Below are 21,734 nucleotides of genomic sequence, written 5' to 3' on the forward strand. Positions count from 1 at the left end.
TCTCCTGCCCCTTCCTCCCTGTACTGTCCACCCCCTTACCCCTCCCCCTCCCCAAGAAATGAATTGGTTTACCCAGCAGATTTAGTCTTACTTTGGCCAGCTTATGGTTTCAACGTGATTATGAAGTTGTTGGGCTTGAATACACAGTTTATTAATTTCCAGGCATTCATGATGTCTCCCTGTTGAGCGTGGTGTACATAGGTGTGCGTGTGTCTACCTGTAGTAACTAACACTCTTGGAGTTTGTAGTCGTGATGGTAACAAAAAAGATGGAGTCGAGGTTAATTTGTGTTACTAGAGAATCATAGTTTTAGAGGCGTAAAGAATGCTAGACTCCAACTTTGGCATTTGACAGATCGGGAAACAGGTAGAACAAGGTAAAAGGACTTGACCAGGGTCATAGAGCTAATCAAAAGAGGAACTCGGGCCACAGCTCAGAGCTGTCATATTCCAGTCCATGAGGGCCCTTCCCCCTCCTATCTGTCCCTTCCCAAGGGCTCATACATGTGAAAACTCAGGATGTCCACATACAACCAAAATGCCTCACAGACCTGTAAACATACTTAAACTGAGAAGACAGGGAGGTATGGTGTATGTAGCTTACAACACAGAGAATGGGCTGTGAAAATGATAGAAAAACTGCTATAATGAGGCTAAATTCGAATCGAAAGAGACCACACTACTCATCCTGCCTGTGCTGCCCATTCCTCCCCATAGCACATTTTTTAAAAGAGATGGATAGATTTCCCAAGGCATCTTGTTGAGATGGTCATATGATCTCCCTTTCGTTAGATCAATACAAAGTCATCCCTTAATTCTGTGAAAACAGCTTTTTCACACATCTCTGCACACACAGTCACACACACGTATAAGACATTGGCAGCAGGTACTTTTAATTTGCTGGAAAATATTTCTAAGAAGTCAAACAGCTCCAGCCCAATGAGCATGCCCTCCGATTGGCTGGCCAGACCAGTTGAGGGACCTGATTGGTCCCTGATCCTGAGGACCGATAAGAACGGCTATAAAATCCCTGGGTGCAGCTCTTGGGCCCCCAGTTTGCAAAAGCCAGAGGTGCAAGAAGCAGCGACTGCAGCAGCAGCAGCAGCAGCAAAAGCGCCAGCAGAAGCAGCATCAGCAGCAACAAAAAGATCCTCATCAAATCCTCACCTAGGCTCTCAGTGTATCCAGATCCACATCTTCACTCGAGCCAGGAGAGGGAAAGAGGAAAGGGGGGGGAGGAAAAAAAAAAAAAAAAAAACCAACAACTTAGCGGAAACTTCTCAGAGAATGCTCCAAAACTCAGCAGTGCTTCTGGTGCTGGTGATCAGTGCTTCTGCAACCCATGAGGCGGAGCAGAATGATTCTGTGAGCCCCAGGAAAGCCCGGGTGGCAGCTCAGAACTCAGGTAAGCGGCAAACCCAGGACCGGTTTCTCCCCCAAAGAGCTGTCCTCATTTGCCTCTCGCTTTTGCAACTGTGTCTGTGACGGCTGATCTTGATAATAAATGTGCTTCATGCCTGATGGCAATAAACTGCCAGGGTAATCCAATAGCCTTAGGAAGTGGAGCTCCTTTGTTTAATAAATTGCATGCAACTAACGAAGAAGCTGGGCGCTCTGCTGAGGGTATTTCATTGCATAAGCCTAGCCTGATTGCCTGAAATCTGGCACGTACCCTCTTGGGGGGGAGGGGGCGGGGGAAAGACTTGAATGTTGGCATGCTTCAAAGCGCTCTCTATACTTTCCAGAAGCTGAAGCTGATCTTAAGGTGAGACGTGACTTGTCTGATGCTGTCCCTCTTTCTTTACCCTGAAGACCCTATAACTTGACTTCCCTGCCCCTCCAGAGAACACACAGAAAGCTCCCTTTGCAGACTGATTTACGGAACCATAGCCCTCCAGTCTGACAAATCCAGGGCAGATTCAGAGAAAACCCTACACATCCCACCCTCGACACTGTTCCTTCTGTCCCTCCCTGCTCTCTCGGGCTCCATTCAGTCCCCACACAGCCCCGTGGCTAGAGAGCCCCTCGAAAAAGAGTATCTGTGAAACGTAGCAGCTATTTCTCCAAGGGAGAGGTCTCACTCTAGCCCTGACTCCTTGAGCAGTTAATTGTGTATTATCTTGGTCTCTAAAGGAAAAGAGTCCTTAGGAAGCCGGCATTGACACCTCTGTCTTTGGACTTCGCTTGTCCAGCTTGCTCCCCTTCCATGACTGCTCTCTCTCCCCCAACTGTCAGCAAAGATGGGCTCGCAGGTGTCCAAATGCTGCAGACGCTTGCTCCCCTCGGAAGAGCACAGGTCCCTGCCGAGAGGAGGGCTTTGCTTCACTTCCTTTTGTACTTAGTTGCTATAGAGATGCAGTGATTCACAATTCAAGCTTGCCAAAAACAATAGCAATCCTAATGCATATTAAAACTGCTTAAAGCAAAGTTATCATTTGAACCCGTGGAAATATATAATTAGGGAAATGACTTGTAACATCCCAGAGGCTGCGGGTGGTGGGAGGGGGAGGGGCCGCCTAACCGAACCGTGCTTTTGATCTCAGAGGAGACTCCTATGGTATGAAGGCTGCAGATCATTTCTCGCGGAGCTGCCTGCCAGAACACCCCTCTTCTGTAGGAGAGAAATTACTTTTATGGAAGATCTTATCCAGAATGTAGAAAGCCTCATGCAAGTTCTCTGCGGTTTTCTTCCAGTCTTGCACAAGTGTTGCCTTGGCCTGGTTATTCTACACCTGTGTTTCTCTCTTTTTTTAAAAAAAAAAAAAAAAAAAGGCTTTTAATATGAGAGAGATTATGCATACCTCTAAGCACTGTCCTATAGTGGGGGGTTGGGATGAAACATGAACGGATCAGATTTCTTTCTGCCAATAGGAAGGTAAGTTAAAAGCCCTAAATCAGAAGGGTCTCCTAGTGGACTCCTGGCAAATTCTTCTCTGCCATTTAGACCAAAATTCCATCCTTATGACTCTGGAGTGTATTTTTTGGAAGCCAAATGGATTCCCTGGTCCTTCCTCCTCCTAAACTTGACCACCCACCACTACCATCTACCTTCCCATGCTTTCAGCCTTTAAGGGATGCCCTTGGACTCTGCAGAGCTGCTGTAAGCACTGAGCATGCCTCACACTCCAACCTTACTTTTCCAGCCACCCAAACTGTGTGTGATGGTGAGACCAAGAGAGTGTATCTCCGAGGGAAAACTCATTCCCTTCCTCCATGTTCTCTGGTTCTTATAAGCAAAAGGGATCTGTCTGTCCCCTCTCTTCTTCACTCCCACCCCGCTCGGAAGGGTTCTATCTACTGGCCCCATCACAGACTTCTAGGATAAGTTCTTCCGACCCCTTTTGCTTGAATTTTGCCTCCACATCAGCTTGATCCCTCCAGACTGTCCTCACCGTTTGACCCAGATTGGATGGATTTGTCTCTTTCAGCTGAAGTGGTTCGCTGCCTCAACAGCGCCCTGCAGGTTGGCTGTGGAGCTTTTGCATGCCTGGAAAACTCCACCTGTGACACAGATGGGATGTACGACATCTGTAAATCCTTCTTGTACAGCGCTGCTAAATTTGACACTCAGGTAATAAGACCTTGACCCCTGCTCACAACTGGCTGCTTGTCTTTAACAGTGTATGAGGCTATTGTTCTTAGGAGCCGGGCTCGTAGGGAACCGGCTCTGCTTCTCAGCCTCCCCAGTCTAAATTCTCATCTCAATTCTCAACGTGTGTACACACACACACACACACTTTTGGCCAAGAAATAGGTTCTATATAAGCCACTCTCCACCCACTCTAATACACAATTGTAACAGGCTGACAGAGGCTGTCTTCTAAGGGAGGGGTGATGAGCGGAAAATCTTTGCCTCTTCAAGAGGAAATAAAAATGTTCTTCTAACAAAGAAGTTCTTCTCACGAAGAGCCGGCGTACTAGCTTTTTTTTTTTTTTTTCCTAGCTTGTGATTTATCAAGTCTCAATCCCAAGAATACAAAACTCTATTATGGCTATTTTTAGGCTGAAGGGTGGTTGTTTATGGTTCATCTCTTTTTCTCATCGCATTTCATTTCTATGTAGCTCAATTCTCAAGGTAGTCTAAGGGAATAGGGACTTTTAAAAAAATCCTGGTCGCAGGGTACAGTTCGCTTATTGCAAGGACATGCAGAGAGGGCCATGGGACAGCGCCGAGGTGAGCCCCCTTCAGTTCCACATAGCATAGGCCCTGTCCTCTCTTGTCAGCTCAAGCTAAATCTTGTCCTCCTACCCCCCTTCCCCGGCAGGGAAAAGCATTTGTCAAAGAGAGCTTAAAGTGCATCGCCAACGGGGTCACCTCCAAGGTCTTCCTGGCCATTCGGAGGTGCTCCACTTTCCAGAGGATGATTGCCGAGGTGCAGGAGGAGTGCTACAGCAAGCTGAACGTGTGTAGTGTCGCCAAGCGGAACCCTGAAGCCATCACGGAAGTCGTCCAGCTCCCTAATCACTTCTCCAACAGGTACAAAATGAGTCCACTCGTGTGGCAGTTCGGGGGGAAGGGGAGTGGTTGGTCGGCAGAACCAGACACAGAAGGAGTTAAATTGCCACAGTGATGCTCTTATTTTAGCTTGCAGTCTTCCCAGCTTTTGCAGGAAAAAAATATGTTTGTGATTGGTTGTGACAGCTCAAGCAGCCTGGATTTTTTTTTTTCACGGTTATAGGAAAAGTCTCTCCATGCAGCTAATAGAAAACTTCATCGGCAGCATCCCGGGGTGCATTGTCTATTTCCTTCCATAAGCCTGAAGGCAATTGTGAAGTTTATGGAAACAAGATTCTGAGACATCAGATTGGGCTGAAATCATGACTATGCACAGTACAGTTGGCCATTATGAAAACCTTGGTCACATGTCATAATGCAGAGTTTTAAAACTGCATATATTTGAGTCCATCCTAAGCCCAATCAGATATTTCGCTGGGTAGCCCAGAGCGAACCATCTGACTTTGGTGGGACTCAAATTTCCTTTGTGAAAAGTGAAGTGGCTAGACTAGATGATTCCCGTGGTCCCTTCCAGGTCTGTTATCCCATTTGTCTAGTCCAAGATTTCCTGGAAGGGTGTTCTGGTGACTCCCCAGATCACATTCTCATCTTAGTATTCTAAACTGATCCCAAGCCGCTGAGCTAGTAATATCTGAGCATCGTGCCTTTCTGTGCCCTTGACTCACTGTCTTTACCAGCCAGGTGTGAACATCTAAGACATGAGATGGCAGACATGCTCATTCCAAGGCGTAGAAAGTTTCCTGGCAAGACCTGGGCTTCCCCATCCGTGGTCAAGTTCAGAAAGGTGCTGATGGGGCTAGCATGGAGGCATGGTAGGGGCAGTGCAGAACGGTCAAGTTCAGCCTGCTGTGATGCCACTGACTTGACTCCTAGTCCTGAAGTGCTATGATTCTTTGACTCTCCAGCCAAATCTGCACATATTCACAAAGATCAGACCTTAATGTGCTATTCTGACCACAGGGGCACTAACGCAGACTTACCTGATTAATTTCCTAGCCAGATGCTGCCACCCTTCTTCAGATACTGGCAATAACCTAGTCCTTCTGGGGCTTACCAGTGGGTTAGTCATGTACATACATGCAACTGGAAAACGGGAGAAGTAGCTCCTCCTCAGGGAAAGGTTAAGGCCTCTGACTGTTAAACTTTGTAAATTTCTGATTCACTCTTAACTACACATCATTGTTCTTCGGAACCTCATGTCAGTTTATAAAAATCGTTTGTTCAGTCCTTGAAAGTGACTCTGTCATGGTCCTGATTTTCTGAGAACAGGAAAATCAAATTCAGCATTTATCTCGAGTGCCCTGTCTCTTTAGTATGTGTTTATGTGGTAGCTGGGGGGCAGGAATATGTTAGCACAGTCGTTATTCTAAGTTTTGATCTTTAATGGTCCAGTGACAATTCATGATCTATAATATGGCATGTGGCCAGTTTTGAGACAATACTAACATCTCTAATTCAACTGAGGTAGCGTCTTCCATTAGGAAGAGGAGGTCTTACAGAAAGGAGAATACGGATTCTGGACCGGTGATCCGAACAATCTAAGAAGAGACTAGTAATAGGAGTTTTTAACCAGGCCATTGTTCTTTTCAATAGGTGCCTTGTTTTCACCACCTTTAGAAAAGGGTCACAGGAGTCTCGTTATCTCCCTTTATCATCTTAGAAGAATCATCCTCATTAGGAAGGTCATCTCTTGAAGACTAGAATCCTCCATGCAGCTCTTACCTTCCTCCAGTTACTTCACTCGAACTGGCTAATGTTATTCCTGCTCAGAGCTAGAGATTTCCGGTTCCATGCTGGGCTCGATTTGCTCTATTTAAGCTCCTCACTCCTCTGAAACATCCTGCTTTCCCAGCCTCTGTCCCACCATAGATACACACTACGTCGTGCCAGTTGGCAAAGAATTGTGAAAGGAAGTAGTTACAGGTTCATTCCACCTTCCTGTGACTTATCTACCATGAGATTTGGGCCTGGGAGAATCCAAAAGCCTGTGACTGGACCAGGAGCCAGAACAGGGAGGTTTTCCATGACAGAAATGCACTTAGAACACAAAGGAGAGCTGGAGTGTCCCCCTGGCTGAATTTGTAAACTCTACTTTCAACCATGAGGGAAGCAGGCACAATTGATCAGGCGGGCTGGACAGCATGAGGCCTGAGAAGAAATTAAACCAATCCAGATCCAGATGGGAAAACTGACAAAGCTTCCAACTCTCTAGGGCATGGATAGGGAACAGGAAACAGAAGAATAATATTGATCAAGGGAAACAAAGGACTATTTATAAACCTTCACACAGAACGTTCCTAGGCAGTATGTGTGTATTTGGGTAAGCATGGCTGAAACAGTAGCTATGGAGAATATCTGATCTTATTCTTTACCGAGGAAAGAAGTCAGTGATGGAATTTTCAAAGGGGGAGGAAAGAAACATGCTTTAAAGGGTCCTTCCAGGCTGGGCGATCTGAACACTTAGCCCATTAAGTCTCGGGAGTACATCCCACCACCACTCCCCATAAAGATGAAGAAAGGCATCTTCTTAAATAGTTGTGACTCTTCCTGCCAAGGATGGGCCTTAAGCAGAGCTGCACTATTTTTTTGTTAAATTGAGAAGGTGCGTATATACCGAACCCCAGAAACACAAAATGTCATAGCTGGAAATGACCATAAAGGTTATCTAGACTAACTGCCTCATTTTACTGATTAAAGAACAGAGACCCAGAGAGAGGGGCGACCTGCTGAAGGTCACACAGCTAGTGAATGACAGAGTTGAGCCTACAATTCACATGGCCCTGAGCCAGGCTATTTGATTTCCACTTCAAAAATGGCAGCCACTAAAACCTGCAGATAAAATCCACAATCCAAAAATGGAATTCCAAGTAGAATGGAATAAATGTACCCCCTGGTGATCAACGATTAAATTTGTGTACAGCTCTCACCAATAGCTATAGTAACATCAAGTCTTGGTCCAAGACAGTGATCAAGGAACACATGACAATTGCTAAATCTCTTCAGTAACCTCACTGAGTGGCTTAGAGATAGGAAAGGTCTGTCTCATCAGCCCACACAACCCCAGAGGTCAATGCCATATTCTGGCCCTCAATAGAGAGGTGTGGGATTAATCTATTGCTTGCTCAGGCAAACGGTGTTGTCATCAAGGCAGCCTGATAGGTTTCCCACACTTGGAGGAGCCGCTACTGGAGCCATGCCTGTTATCTATTCCAAGGAGCTCTCTTAGCCTGCCCTGGCTGAGGTAACCAGCTCCATGGGAGAAGCTAAGGGTAGATTTGGGGGGAGTCGCTAAGAACAGTCAGGCTGGCAAGGGTCATCCTCAAGAAGCACTAAGAACAGGTGGCCTATCGGGGCCAGCAGAGAAAGTAACAGTAAAGGTAGGCTCTCTCAGAGATGGAAAAGAGGTGTTTTGACAAAGTGGGGGCCAGAGGAACGCGTCTGACCTTAAAGAGGTGAGGCTAGTTACAGAAGCTTAGTTTCCTTACTGGTGTTAGACTTCTTCATCCAGACTAGAGTTTTCCATGTTGATATAAGGAAAGATCATCCTCTCCAGCCCATTTGGAAGATCCTTTGGTGTGAACAGTTCTTTCTTTCTAGAAGTGGAAGGGTTAACTTCTAAGTTATAAAGTCCTTATTGAGGGGCAGGAAGATGAGGGGTCAGAAACCGTTTTCTCTAGGATCTAATCACCGTTTGAAATAGACAAAGAGATCCAGGGGACCCACATCCTAGCAGAGCCCACGAGATGCCTGGGGATCTGTGTGGGTGTGTAGATATGTCTGAAGCTAATGGTACAAAGTAGTTTATTCTCAGTTTTTCCAAAACCACTTTTCTCCCCATTTCCCCATCCAAGTGAGATCTGCTTTGACTCATGTGCTTTATAATTCCAAAGGGTTGGAAAATGTGTCTCTGTGCCAGGGAATCCCAGTTTTACCAACAGCTGGATATAATCCTCCCTCGTGGGAGGGGTAGAGCCAGGACTATATCGGAGACCCAGACACATTTCTCCCTCTGTCCCCAGCTTGGTTCTGCTCCCTCACAGAAGGGTGATGGCTTTGCTTCAGTGCCCACATTCCACTCTATTTACTGTACATCCTTGAAAGGACCTCTCTGGGGGGTTAAGTTATTCTGGAAAGATGTTTGATCCTGTGCTCTGTGAGGTGAGTTAAAAATAAACAGGTTTCTTTTCACGGCAGATCTTGTGGTCCGGCAGTCCTCGAGCTCCTCTGAGGAAAGGGTCTCTCCACATAAATGCTGCAGACCACCATCATTAGGACAGTCCCTAATTAGTGAACACAGAGCTAATGGGTTCTGACAACTGCCACCTCGAAATGGAGCAAATGCATCCCAATTCAAATTGGGAAATACCCGAAGTGTCCTCCCAAATAATAGGATGAGTAATTTATATGCCTTAACTATTAGAGAGTTTACTGATAAAAGGTCAATGACAAGGTTTAAGTGTGTTCTCTATGTCATAAAAGACTCCATCTTTTTTTGGGTAGTTTCCATGCTGTCTAACCCATATATACTGATTTTTCAAAAACCTGCATCAAAAGGAGTATTGCCTAGGACTATTTGCTGTACAACATTTACACAATTGTTTTCACATCTTCTTCACTGTCACCTTATGTGTGGAAACATGTCCTGTGACTATTTAAAATGATTAAACCATGGTCTTCAGGAAAAAAAATATATTAAGACAGTTTTACCCTTTCTGAGCCGTAACAGTTAGCTGCAGCATTTTGGAGGCTTAAAGAACTTGCACCAAAGATGAAGGAAATTTTTACCAAACATAAATTCTTTTGTAAAACTTACCAGAAGACCTACAGATAATTTCTTCTTTTGGGAATCATGACATTGGAAAGAACTCTATTTTGAAAGCTCCATTCTCTCAGTGGCCACAAAATAAATCAACAAAATGACAGTGTGCAGGCACTATAGCCCTAGGACATGGCACATGAGGGATACAAAGAATAAGGACACATGTCCTGCCTTCAATAAGTTTACAGCCTAGTCAGGAAGATAAAACCATCAATAAACCATCAAATGCTGACCTGTACGATGGTAACCCAATATCTATAAAACATCCCAAAAAAGGAGAGGGCAGCACGATCTAGAGCAGTGGGAGAAGGCTTCTTGAAACTATTGAAGCACACACCGCTAAGGATCACCAATCTTTCTATTTAAATATCCTTGTTGCCTGGCATCTGGCCCTCTGACTGCAATATACCTTTGCAAGAAGACTGAAAATGAGGTGAGACAATAGCCTTCAGAGAGGCTAGCCAAGTGTATGACAGGGAAATTAGACTGAGTAGAAAAATGCATGAGATACTGAAGACAGGGATCTCCTTTAAAAACAGAAATTTAGGGACTTCCCTGGCAGTCCAGTGGTTAGGGCTCCACACTTCCACTGCAGGGGGCACGGGTTTGATCCCTGGTCAGGGAACTAAAATCCCACCTGCCACTCGGCACGGCCAAAAAAAAAAGATAGAAATTAATCAGAATATGCACACACACACACACACACACACACACACACACCACCAAGAAAAAGAAAGATCGCAAAGAGGCACCAAAATAACTGCAAATGATTGCATCCATGTGCAATGACTATTAAAACATAAGTGTGAGGGTTGGGTCACCTCATACATTTGACTAAGTCCTGCTTCGACCACTAGCCCACTGTATGACCTCAGACAAGTCACTTCAGCTCTCCCACCTTAAGTTTCTTCTCTATACAGTGAAAGGATGAAAGAGTCATTAAATCGTCTCTGTGATCCCATCTAGCTCCACGATTCTCTCTTTCTAAACATTTTAGACATCGCCACGAGCCTACTATTCAAAGTACGATCTCAGTCTCCTGAGCTCAAAACGTGAACACAGAGCTGTCTTGCACTGGGTGGTAAATCCAGGCAGCGCAAGCACTCACGCTAAGAAGACACTGCCTAAAGGTTAGAAGCAAAAGCCACCTTCAGCTGAGGCAACTATTCGTGGGTGCTTCATCTGGCCATTCAGGACGGGTGTTGACTGGAGCCCAGATGAAAGCCTGGGTCTTGCCTTGCTCTCACTGAATGACCCTCTCTTTCCCAATGCAGATACTATAACAGACTCGTCCGAAGCCTACTGGAATGTGACGAAGACACAGTCAGCACAATCAGAGACAGCCTGATGGAGAAAATCGGACCCAACATGGCCAGCCTCTTTCACATCCTGCAGACAGACCACTGTGCCCACACACACCAGCGAGCTGACTTCAACAGGAGGCGTGCCAACGAGCCACAGAAGCTGAAAGTCCTCCTCAGGAGCCTCCGAGGTGAGGTGGCCTCTCCCTCCCTCATCAAACGCACCTCCCACGAGAGTGCATAGCCGGGGAGAGGTATTCACAACCTCACCAAACTACGATCATTTTAAGGGTGTTCGCTCACCAACTTCGAGTGTACTGTGCCTGGTTTGATTTTTTTTAAGTAGTTCCTATTTTCTATCCCCCCCTTAAAAAAAAAAATTGCATGAAACTAGGCTTCTGTAATCAATCTCTCAACATTCTTCAATGGCGGCATTCTCACCAACAGAACACGTGTGATCTTTTCTGCCTCTCCTCAGGAGAAAGTGGTCTCTTTTACCACTTTCCTCTACCAGGTCTTTTCCCAGCTCCCCTCCAATGACTCTCAAACACAAAACATTCATGTTAATTCCCCAGACTTTGTCATTTGAAGATGTGGAACCCTTTAGAATGGTTGCCCCAGTAGAGTTAGCTGGTAAGAAGCAACTTAATTTAAATGCATGTCTTAAAACGCTCATAAAGATGCTCAGTGGAATTCGTGTTATGAATCTGTGCTGGCCATGGACGAATATGAATGTCATATTTGAATTCTTGATCTCTCATGAGCTAGTGTCTTACGGTCTTGATCCTCAATGTCTAATCTCCTTCCCAACACATTTACCAAATTGCCCGAGCCTGGCTCTCCAACCAGACTTGGAGCCTGCCTCTTCTTGCATCTAATGAAAAACAAAAAGCTAACATCTCTATGTACTGTAACTGCTCAGAGCTTTAAAAGTATCTTTAACAATTGTCTTAAATCCAGAGAATCTTAAGGTCTAACTGTGGAATATAAACAGGTGAAAACTAATGTACTGTACATAAATTCCAGAGGACTCTGCTTCAACAAAGCAGTATAGAATAACTTTATTGCATATAGATTTAGTTTTGTAACTTAGCTTTATTTTTCTTTTCCTGGGAATGGAATAACTATCTCACTTCCAGATATCCACATAAATGCTCCTTGTGGCCTTTTTTATAACTAAGGGGGTAGAAGTAGTTTTATTCAACATCAAAACTTAAGATGGGCCTGTATGAGATAGGAAAAACCAACAGGTTTATCTGAAGGACCCCAGGCAAGATGTTAATCTCCCAGCCCACCTCAACCCAGAGGCTACTCTTGACTTAGACCTCTCCTGAAACAGCTCTGTCACATCCAACTGAGAATTACAGGAACCAAAAAGAGCATCCCTTTGGGCTTGGACCACTTAGAGTGTGATAAGGCCTGCTATACCTTGGGAAGTGGCAGTTCTTGACTTTCTGCCTTTCATCAGGGCCTGGTACATCTGGCAGCCTGATGATGGGGTAGGAGGCTTTCCCTTAACTCAATCAGGAATGAGTCAATCAGCCTTTGGGTCTTTAGTTTGGGGGACTTGGGGCTGAGGGGGTATAAATAACCCTGGGCTGTCCAGCCTTAATAGACTCCTCTTACATTTTTGTCCTGTAGCACGCTGCCTGCCAAAGTAGTCCTGGCAGCTGGGCCATCTCTGTAGGATTGCAAAAAAGAAAAAAGAAAAAAAAAAAAATGAAAGAAAGAGGAAAAAAAAGAGCTGGCGGTTTGATCATTTCTGCCGTGATGTTTACAAGATGGCGACCACCAAAGCCAAATGATTAACCTAGCTATGAACAACAGTAGTTTCTCAGGGTCACTGTCCTTGAACCCAACAGTCCCTTAGGAGCGTCACTGCCCACCAAAGGTCAATGTTGAGAGAGGAAGAGGGAGGAGGGGTAGGACTGTAAGGGCCACTCCAAACTCGCTTAGGTAGAAACCATTGGTGCTTGACTCTCACTAGGATAAACTCCAGATTTGCCCAAATCGAGTGTTAGGGATGCTGGTGGGAGGAGGGAGGGCACATCCCCAGAAAAACGAAAAGCAATACAACTTTACCACAAAGCCTTTAAAACCAGTAACGTGCTGCTCAAGGACCAAGAGCGAATGCAACAGACCCAGCAGCAGCACAAGCGTGGCTGCCTTTGTCCCCACACAGCCTCTCAGCGTGCTGACATCAGATTGTTAAGAGCATTTTTATACTCAGAACTGTCCCATCCCCAGGTCCCCAAACATATGGACACTGCCTTAGCCTCTTGGAAATCAGGTAGATCATACTCTAAGTTGACTATCCCTCTCCCTCCCTCACCCATTCCTCCCCTGCAGGCAAGGCTGGCTTCTCCAAACCAGAAAAGCTATTACAGTTTTGTGTGTTGTGTCCATTTCTCAAACCCACTAAGCCAGGACCCCAATGCAACGAGTAGTTCATGAGTATTCCTAACAAAATTCTCTCTTACTTCCGTCCAGTGGATTCTCTTTGATTTGCTGTGACCTCTTCAAACCGTGGTACCCCCCTCCTTTTCTCCCCACAATAATATTTATATATGTATCTATAATACATATATCTACACATATGGAAAGAAGCAGTTCTCACAATGTTGCTAGTTTTTTGCTTCTCTTCTTCCCATCCTGCTCCCTCCAAGTCCCCCTTAAACTTCCAAAGCTTTAGTCTTGTGTTTGCTGCACAGAGTGATTCCGGGGCTGACCTAGACCAGTTTGCATGATTCTTCTCTTGTGATTTGGTTGCACTTTAGACATTTTTGTGCCATTATATTTGCATTATGTATTTATAATTTAAATGATATTTAGGTTTTTGGCTGAGTACTGGAATAAACAGTGAGCATATCTGGTATATGTCATTATTTATTGTTAAATTACATTTTTAAGCTCCATGTGCATATAAAGGTTATGAAACATATCATGGTAATGACAGATGCAAGTTATTTTATTTGCTTATTTTTATAATTAAAGATGCCATAGCATAATATGAAGCCTTTGGTGAATTCCTTCTAAGATAACAAATAATAATAAAGTGTTACGTTTTATTGGGTTTTTTTTCCCCCAATGTCTTTCATTGTTATTCTTTAAAAAAACTTCTTGAATGAGACTTTCTGAACATGAAGTTAATGGCTGATTAGTTTCTTTAAAGTCGCTAACGAAGTGCCAATATGTAAATACATATACTTTAGATGCACATTCTCCGAATGTCCTCAAAACCATTACCCTCACAGTAAACTGCAACCCAAACTCCTTACAACGCGAGAAGAAGCTTTATGGTCTGGCTCTGCTCAGCTCTCCAGCCTCAAGACTCACCCTTCTGTTCAGTGAACTCTACGCTCCATCCATGAAGGAGCTCTGGGAAGGACTGTTCACTCTCTCCCTTCCACACCATTAATTATGCTGTTCTCACTTTCTAGAAGATGTTGCCCTCCACCCTTTGCCGAGAGGGGAAGCACCTTTGCTTGTTCACCAATGCATTCCCAGCACTGGGAAGAAAACCCAATTCGCAAGATACACTCAATACTTTAATGAATGATTTAGAAAGAGTCAGAAGAGGGGAAAAGACAATTGAATCCTTGTGGGGAGGGAGGCAGATAGCTCTGTGGTGCTGAAGATCCAGCTCCAGGGTCAGACTACTGAAATTTGAATTCTGTCTCTGCAAGATGTCAGACAAGTTACTTAATCTCAAAATACATCAGTTTCTTCCTCTGTAAAATGAGGAGAGTGATAACTGTCCATGGGGCTGTTAGAAGAAGATAAAATAAGTTAAATGCTAACAACATGTTCAACACACCGTAATGTAATAAGTGTCAGCTATTATTATTATCATCACAGGTAGAGGGGACGTGAATGAAAGGAGGAGGTGGCCCATCTTGGAAAATGGGGAAAAGATTTCCAACAGAATGACATTTACCTGGGTCTAGAAGGAAGGTTACAAGTTCAGTCACAGAAAACTGGGGACTTGTGCGGTGTAGATGTTTCAAAGAGAGGTCTTATATAGTTTATTTTTTAATGAGTGGATTTTCTCCATATTTTAAATTCAAATGGGATGTTTCTCAATATCATTCATTTCTAGCTCCAAACTGCATTTTCCCAAGTTTAGATATACAGAAGATAGCTAACAAATGCTATGAGAATTGTCTCCCCAAAGCCAAAAATGTATTGCATTTGCTTTGCTCTGAACTGGCCGAGGAAAAAGAGTACATTTATTTCATTATGATCCTTTATCCTCAATCGTCTTCAATCAATATCTATTTATGCAGAGAGGCTGTGTACATACTACACTATAGTGTAGTGATTAAGAACTTAGGCCTGGGATTTCCGGGAACTGAGTCCAAATTCTAGTTTGTGGCCTTGGGCCAGGTATCTAACATCTTCACACTTTTTTTTTTCCACCTATGAACATATCCTTATGAGAACAGTTCTACGCTGTTGGTGGGAATGTAAATTGGTGCAGCCACTATGGAAAACAGTATGGAGGTTCCTCAAGAAACTAAAAATAAAGTTGCCATATGATCCAGCAATTTCACTCCCGGGCGTATATCTTGACAAAACTAGAATTCAAAAAGATACATGAACCCTTATGTTCATAGCAGCACTATTTACAATAGCCAAGTCACGGAAACAGCCTAACTGTCCATTGACAGATGAATGCATAAAGAAGATGTGGCACATATAGACAATGGAATACTACTCAGCCATAAAAAAGAATGAAACAATGCCATTTGCAGCAACATGGATGGACCTAGAGATTGTCATACTAAGTGAAGTAAGTCAGAAAGGGAAATACAAATACCACATGATATCACTTATACATGGAATCTAAAATACAAAATAAATGAACTTATCTATGAAACAGAAACATACAGACATAGAGAATAGACTTGTGGTTGCCAAGGGGAATGGGGCGTGGGGGAGGGATGAAGCGGGAGTTTGAGATTAACAGATGCAAAAACTATTATATATAGAATGGATAAACAACAAAGTCCTACTGTATAGCACAGGAAACTATATTCAGTATCCTGTGATAAGCCATCACGGAAAAGAATAGGAAAAAGAATGCATACATGGGTATAACTGAATCACTGTGGTATACAGTAGAAATTAACACAACGTTATCATTCAACTATACTTTGATAAAATTTAAAATAATATGTCCCTATGAAATCATGATAAATAATAGGTCCTACCACCTAGAGTGGTCATGAGCATTCAGCGAGTTATAGATAAAGCACTTAAAATGGTGTCTAGCACATAGTGAGTATACCCAAAAGAGTATCTATTAAGCACTCAGCAAATGTAACTATTACCATTCACACGAATATTACCACCATCATTTATGTTCTCCCACCCCTGACATGAGTCTTGAGGTACCATATTGGATGAAGTCTCTTGCCCTTTTCCCTTTGTACATCACTAAAAATTACTGTTGAATCAAGAGTTTATGAATATGAATGATAAAATATTGCAACCTACATAAAACAGCAAATTGTAATATATGAACACCTGCATCCCATCACCAAGCTTAAGAAATAAGATAGCACAGATATAAAAGTCTCTTGTGCATGCCTCCCTGAACCCACTCGTACATTAACAACCTGTGACAAAAATGTTTCCAAAAGCCATGGCTTAAAAGAATTTTCAAAATTTCTCAAATTATTGAAATATACATTTAAAGATTTCCCCCAGCATTTCAAAAACGGGGATAAAAAGATCATGGAGTGGTTTGTGCATCTGTGGTATAAGAGAAGGAAAAAGTTCAGGTCATCCCTCCCATGGGTCCTACATGAATGCCATAAGCACTACCTATCAACCTAGCTTCCGATTTACTGTGCACACGTATCACCTGGGAATCTCGTTAAAATGATTCAGTACCTCTGGGTGAGGCCCAAGAGTCTGCATTTCTCACATGCTCCCAGGTGACGCTGCTATTGAAGCTGATACTCCACAGAGGATAATTCAAGTAGCAAGGTCCCAGTTGTTCTGACATAACCGAATCCATTCCTCAATCCTAGAGGCCTCCACACAGCCACGACAAGGATCTTACTAAACAGCAAGTATGATCATTTCACTTCCTTGCTTTAGTAGCTCCCCACTGCCTAAAGGACAAAAATCAGGCATCTTGACTTCAAATTTAAGCCTCTCAAAATCTGGGCCCTTCTTTCCAGTATGCATTCTAGATTTTGTTAATGCTGATTTCTCATTCTTCCCCCAAAGACACCATGACCTTTTCCGCCTCATTATTTTGACACATTAACTTCACACCTATCATTCCTGCTAATGAATATTCTTCTCCCCAAACTCGTTTTCATTCTCCAAAGCCTGTATCACCCGGGAAGCCTTCCCAGAATACCCAAGTTTGTAGCGAATTGCACTGAAGGCTGTTTGCAAGGAGAGAGGATTTCGTCATCTTTGTATTCCCGGTACTTAACACAAAGCTGGCATGCGCTAAGCATTTGTGAGTGGAGAAAGGAGGGAAGGAAGGAAGGAAGGAAGTCTTTTGACCACCATCAACTAATCCATGACTCTTCCTCCACTAGGATGCTGGGGCCTTTGCAGCAATAGCAGACTATGCTGGGGAGTGGAGAGCATGTTACCATGGTGAGCAGGAAAACTAATTCCAGCTGCCAGTTGGGTATCCTTAAGTCTGCCAGCTTGTAACAATACCACATAGCTATATTCCTTTCCAGCACTACCCTTGATAAAAGTATACATTTGCTGTTACTTTCTCCTGGTAACCTGAGCAACAAAAGACTCATCGACAAACATGTTTAGATATTCACTAAGTCTGTGCAAGGCATCATACTGGAGAGCTGGAACACGGAAGGAATAAGGTCATCTGCAAGTCAAGCTACATCAAGTTTTCTTGTATCCTTAGTTATTTGGCATGTACTTATTTTTATAATACCCTTCAGTTCACTAATTCTTCTTCTCTATACTCAAGCTCTGCCACAAACAGCGTTCCCCATGGCCCTTTGATTTTTTTACCTCAAGGAAGAACCTGAGGACCAGAGTGAGATATTGGCCAAGCCCACCCCATCACTCTACTGTAAAATCTGAAAAGCAGTGCACATCACTCCGTTTTGCAAACAACTAACCAAAGCCCAATTATTGAATAAGTATCGTCTGAAGACCTATGTGCTATTTGACACTGTATCTGGAGACAGCGTACAGCAGGCTAAACTGAGTACTCACTAATTCAGACCCTTGCTTTCCAGTTAAATGCATCTCGGCTCCCCACTCTGCACTAAGGGATTCACGGCTTCCATTTGAGGATAGAATGTTATTCTCAACTTTAGCACAATTAAGTCACACTGCAGGTGTACTCTGCTGTAGGAAAACCAGATACATGTCCCACAAGAGACAGTCGGTGTTTCCAACATTTGGTCAAAATCTTGGAACCAATTCCAGTGACAGCCTGCTCACCTGCCTTGGGATTTCTTGGAAGCACAATCATTCCAGGCCACGGCTCACTCTTTCCACACTGGCCTGAGCTCCTATCCTCCCCATCCCCTATCCATCAGGAGACTGCTATGACTAAACCTTGCAGCTTGCTAATCATTCCAAAGATAGCACTCAAGGTCTAAGCCTCTCTGACATCTAGCATCCTCCTATCTGCACATTTTCATATTGCTTTATGTCCTTCTTCCCTGAATCAACCTCCCACTGCTCTCCTCATTCCAAACTCTGCCACTGCAGGGTAAACACAGTCTACTGTATCTCATCCTCCCTTTTAATATCCCCTCTGATTTCTTGTCTTACTGGTTCCTCAAAGAACATTGTTCCCTGCAATCTTCCCAAATGGTTGCTTATCTTTCCAAATCCCCAGGGTTGGAGAGTGGGGTCCATATGCCTTTCTCCTAACACTGGTTCAGAATATGACTCTGCCACTGTCCTGTAAAACTTCTGACCAGCTGAGGCGTAGGTTGCTATGGTCTAAATGTTGGTGTTGCCCCCGCCAAAAAAAAAATTCGTATGTTGAAATCCTAATCCCAAAGGTAATGGTATTAGGAGGTGTGGTCTTTGAGAGGTGCTTAGGTATGAGGGTGGAGCTTTCCTGAATGGGATTAGTGCCCTTAAAAAAGGGACCTGAGAGAGCTTCCTTGCCTCTTCCACCATGTGAGGACACAGCGAGAAGATACCTAGCTATGAACTAAGAAGCAGCTCCTTGCCAGATGCCAAACCTTCCAATGCTTTGATCTTGGATTTCTAGCTTCCAAAACTGTGAGAAATAAATTTCTGTTGTTTGTAAGTCACCCAGTATTTGGTGTTCTATTATAGCAGCCCCACCTGACTCTACCACTTTCCTCCTCTCTTTATCACGGTTAACCAGCCCCAAATTATCTTGGCATGATACTGACAAGAACTGCCTCTCTCATTTTCGATGATAGTGGTAACAGACTCATGATTTTCCTTTTCATCCTCAAGTCACAACTTCAGTCTGGAAAAATTCAATATTCAGGGAAATGCTTCATCCAGGGCTCACACTCCTTGTCCTTCCTCAGTTCAACCCCATACCCATGCTCTGGAATCAAAAGGTACACATCAGTATGACTGTGTATGGTTTACTCTGATTGGTCATTGGCCATGTCAGACCAGTTAAATTCGTTGAATACAACCCTTCTCTGAAAATGGTACAATTCTGAAAACTTAAATCCAAAATCTCTGCTTCTGACTGCAACATCTTTCCCTTACAGCTCTCCTACTCATTTATTTGTACTTACACAGTTCTTTAACTTTACCCCGTCCTCCAGGACCTTGACCCATCTACACTCTCCTGATCTTTCAGACCCCCTCCTATCACGATCCTCTCCCTGCTCAGCCTTAAACCCATGGTTAATTTCACTTCAACCATGCAATTGCATTGCCCTCAAATAGCTTGCCCCATCAATCTTCCGTCACACTCAACTGGAAAACTCCCAAACCTTGAAGTCTGCCTTCTCAGCTAGAGAAGAAAATTATAAAGCCATGCACAGATATGATGTCACTTAAAATTATCAGCTTCAGGGGCTTCCCTGGTGGAGCAGTGGTTGAGAGTCCGCCTGCCGATGCAGGGGACGCGGGTTCACGTCCCAGTCCGGGAAGATCCCACATGCCGCGGAGACGCTGGGCCCGTGAGTCATGGCCGCTGAGCCTGCACGTCCAGAGCCTGCGCTGCGCAACGGGAGAGGCCACAGCAGTGAGAGGCCCGCGTACCGCAAAAAAAAAAAAAAAAAAAAGTATCAGCTTCAAGCTCCACAGGACCCTCAGCGTTGCCTGGGCATCTTCTTATCCATCCCCGTTTGGCTCCCCTTTCCACTCTCCACAGCAGCAATTAAAACCTCCAATCTATTCAAACCTCCTACCTGACCATGACTCTTCTAACACCCAGCAGAGAATCTTGCCTCCTACCGCACAAATAAAATAGAAACCATCACATCAAAAAGCCCTCAATTCCCCACTACCATACCCATTTATACCTATTCTTATTTACTTTTCCTGCCACAAACGGTGCAGAATCTCTCTTGCTGTCTCAGAAGAATGAATGCTCCCGAGTTCTAGAGCCCAACCCTTTCACCCATCATTTCAAGTGTCCTCTCTCCTACATCAGCAGCCTCTCCCGCTCTGTTTCCTCTCAGAGCCATCTTTCAGCTACCATCCTATCTCTCTCATCCTTTTACAGTCTTTTAAAAAGAGGTGTCTGCATTTATTTTCTTCATGCCTCATCTCCCATGTACCCTTTAACGCTTTGGAATGTGGCATCCACCTCCACTGAAATACCTGTAAACTAGGTCAAGATACCTCTTGTTGCTAAATCCAAAATTCTTATGTGATTAATGGACACCATTTGCTGCTGATAAACATCCTGTCCTCCTTAAAAGGCCTTCCATGGCAACACTCTTTCTTTCTCTGATTACTCCATCTCATCTCTTCTTTTCATCCATTAAATACTGGAATTCCTCAGCTTTCTGTCCTGACCCCTCTTTTCTTCTCATTCTATATACTCTTCTTTGGAACTCATATTTCAATTCCTGTTTATGTGTTGGTAACTCCAAAGCTCTGTATTTCCCTTGAAAACTCCACTGAGCTTCAGATCCATATATCCAACACATTTCCAACAAGATACTTCCACTTTGATGTATGACAGCCACCAACAACACAGCAGATCCAAAACTGAATTCTCCAAACGCCTTCATCCTCAGAGACTTGCTTCTATTCTGTGTTCCCAAACTGTGCTCCCAAACTCATTTCAAGGCGTCTCCACCACCCAAAATATAGGTACCACCTTTAACTCCTCTCTCCTCATCTCTCTCAGCAAATATTAACCATTGTTTTTCTCCCTAATTATCTCTCTAATCGGTCCACTTATCCACATTCACACTGCTACCCCCCATTCTCAAGAGCCTCCTAAACTCCTTCTGAGACTCCAGTAATGCCCTGCCTTTGCCCCAAAATCCATTTCCTACTTTAGAGCCAGAAGACTCTTTCCAGAGAGCAAATCTGACTCCATCACTCCATGGCTTGAAAACTGTCAGTGGCAACTCTAAAACATCAGAAAAAGCCGCACGCTGCTTAGCATGCAATATAAGATGCTACATAATCTGGCCACTTCTGAATGTTCAGCTTCACCTCTCACTAACCAGTTCAACCCCTTTCCTACTTCTCTCACTGTGAGCTCCAGCCACGCATGTTGTATATGCAATTCCATACATTTACCTTGGTCTCCTTGACCTTTCTTAATACTATTGTATTAACAATACAATAAAACTTTTTAGCACTATTGTATCACACAAACACAAACACACACACATTTCCATGTCTGGCTCAACTGCCATTCATCCTTTGGGGTGAATTCAGTAAAAGCATCCCTTTCCCAAGAAGCCTTCTATGACTACCTAAGACAGAGTTTGGTACTGTTTCTACTGCTTCCAAAGCTTCTAGTGCTTATTTCTCTATTGGAGAATTTAAATTTCCTATAGACTTGTTTCTCTTCCTTCACTAGACTATATGTTCTTTGAGGGCTGGGTCAGTGTCATCTTTCAAAACTGAATGCCTATTGTCAAGCATAGTGCCTGGCACATAATAGTTACTCAATA

At 43.9% G+C, this 21,734-nt stretch overlaps 1 protein-coding gene across 1 annotated transcript; it reads left to right on the top strand.

Annotated features, from left to right (window-relative positions):
• The first annotated feature begins 811 nt into the window (after nucleotides 1–811).
• Nucleotides 812–13,646, top strand: STC1 (stanniocalcin 1). Its single transcript, XM_079927629.1, has 4 exons — nucleotides 812–1,404; nucleotides 3,428–3,570; nucleotides 4,265–4,476; nucleotides 10,609–13,646. Exons 1-4 carry the CDS (start codon nucleotides 939–941, stop codon nucleotides 10,877–10,879), a joined length of 1,092 nt encoding a protein of 363 aa, XP_079783755.1. The 5' UTR covers nucleotides 812–938; the 3' UTR covers nucleotides 10,880–13,646.
• Nucleotides 13,647–21,734: the final 8,088 nt, after the last annotated feature.

The sequence above is a fragment of the Stenella coeruleoalba genome (assembly GCF_951394435.1).
Source record: "Stenella coeruleoalba genome assembly, chromosome: 7".
Taxonomy (NCBI): domain Eukaryota; kingdom Metazoa; phylum Chordata; class Mammalia; order Artiodactyla; family Delphinidae; genus Stenella; species Stenella coeruleoalba.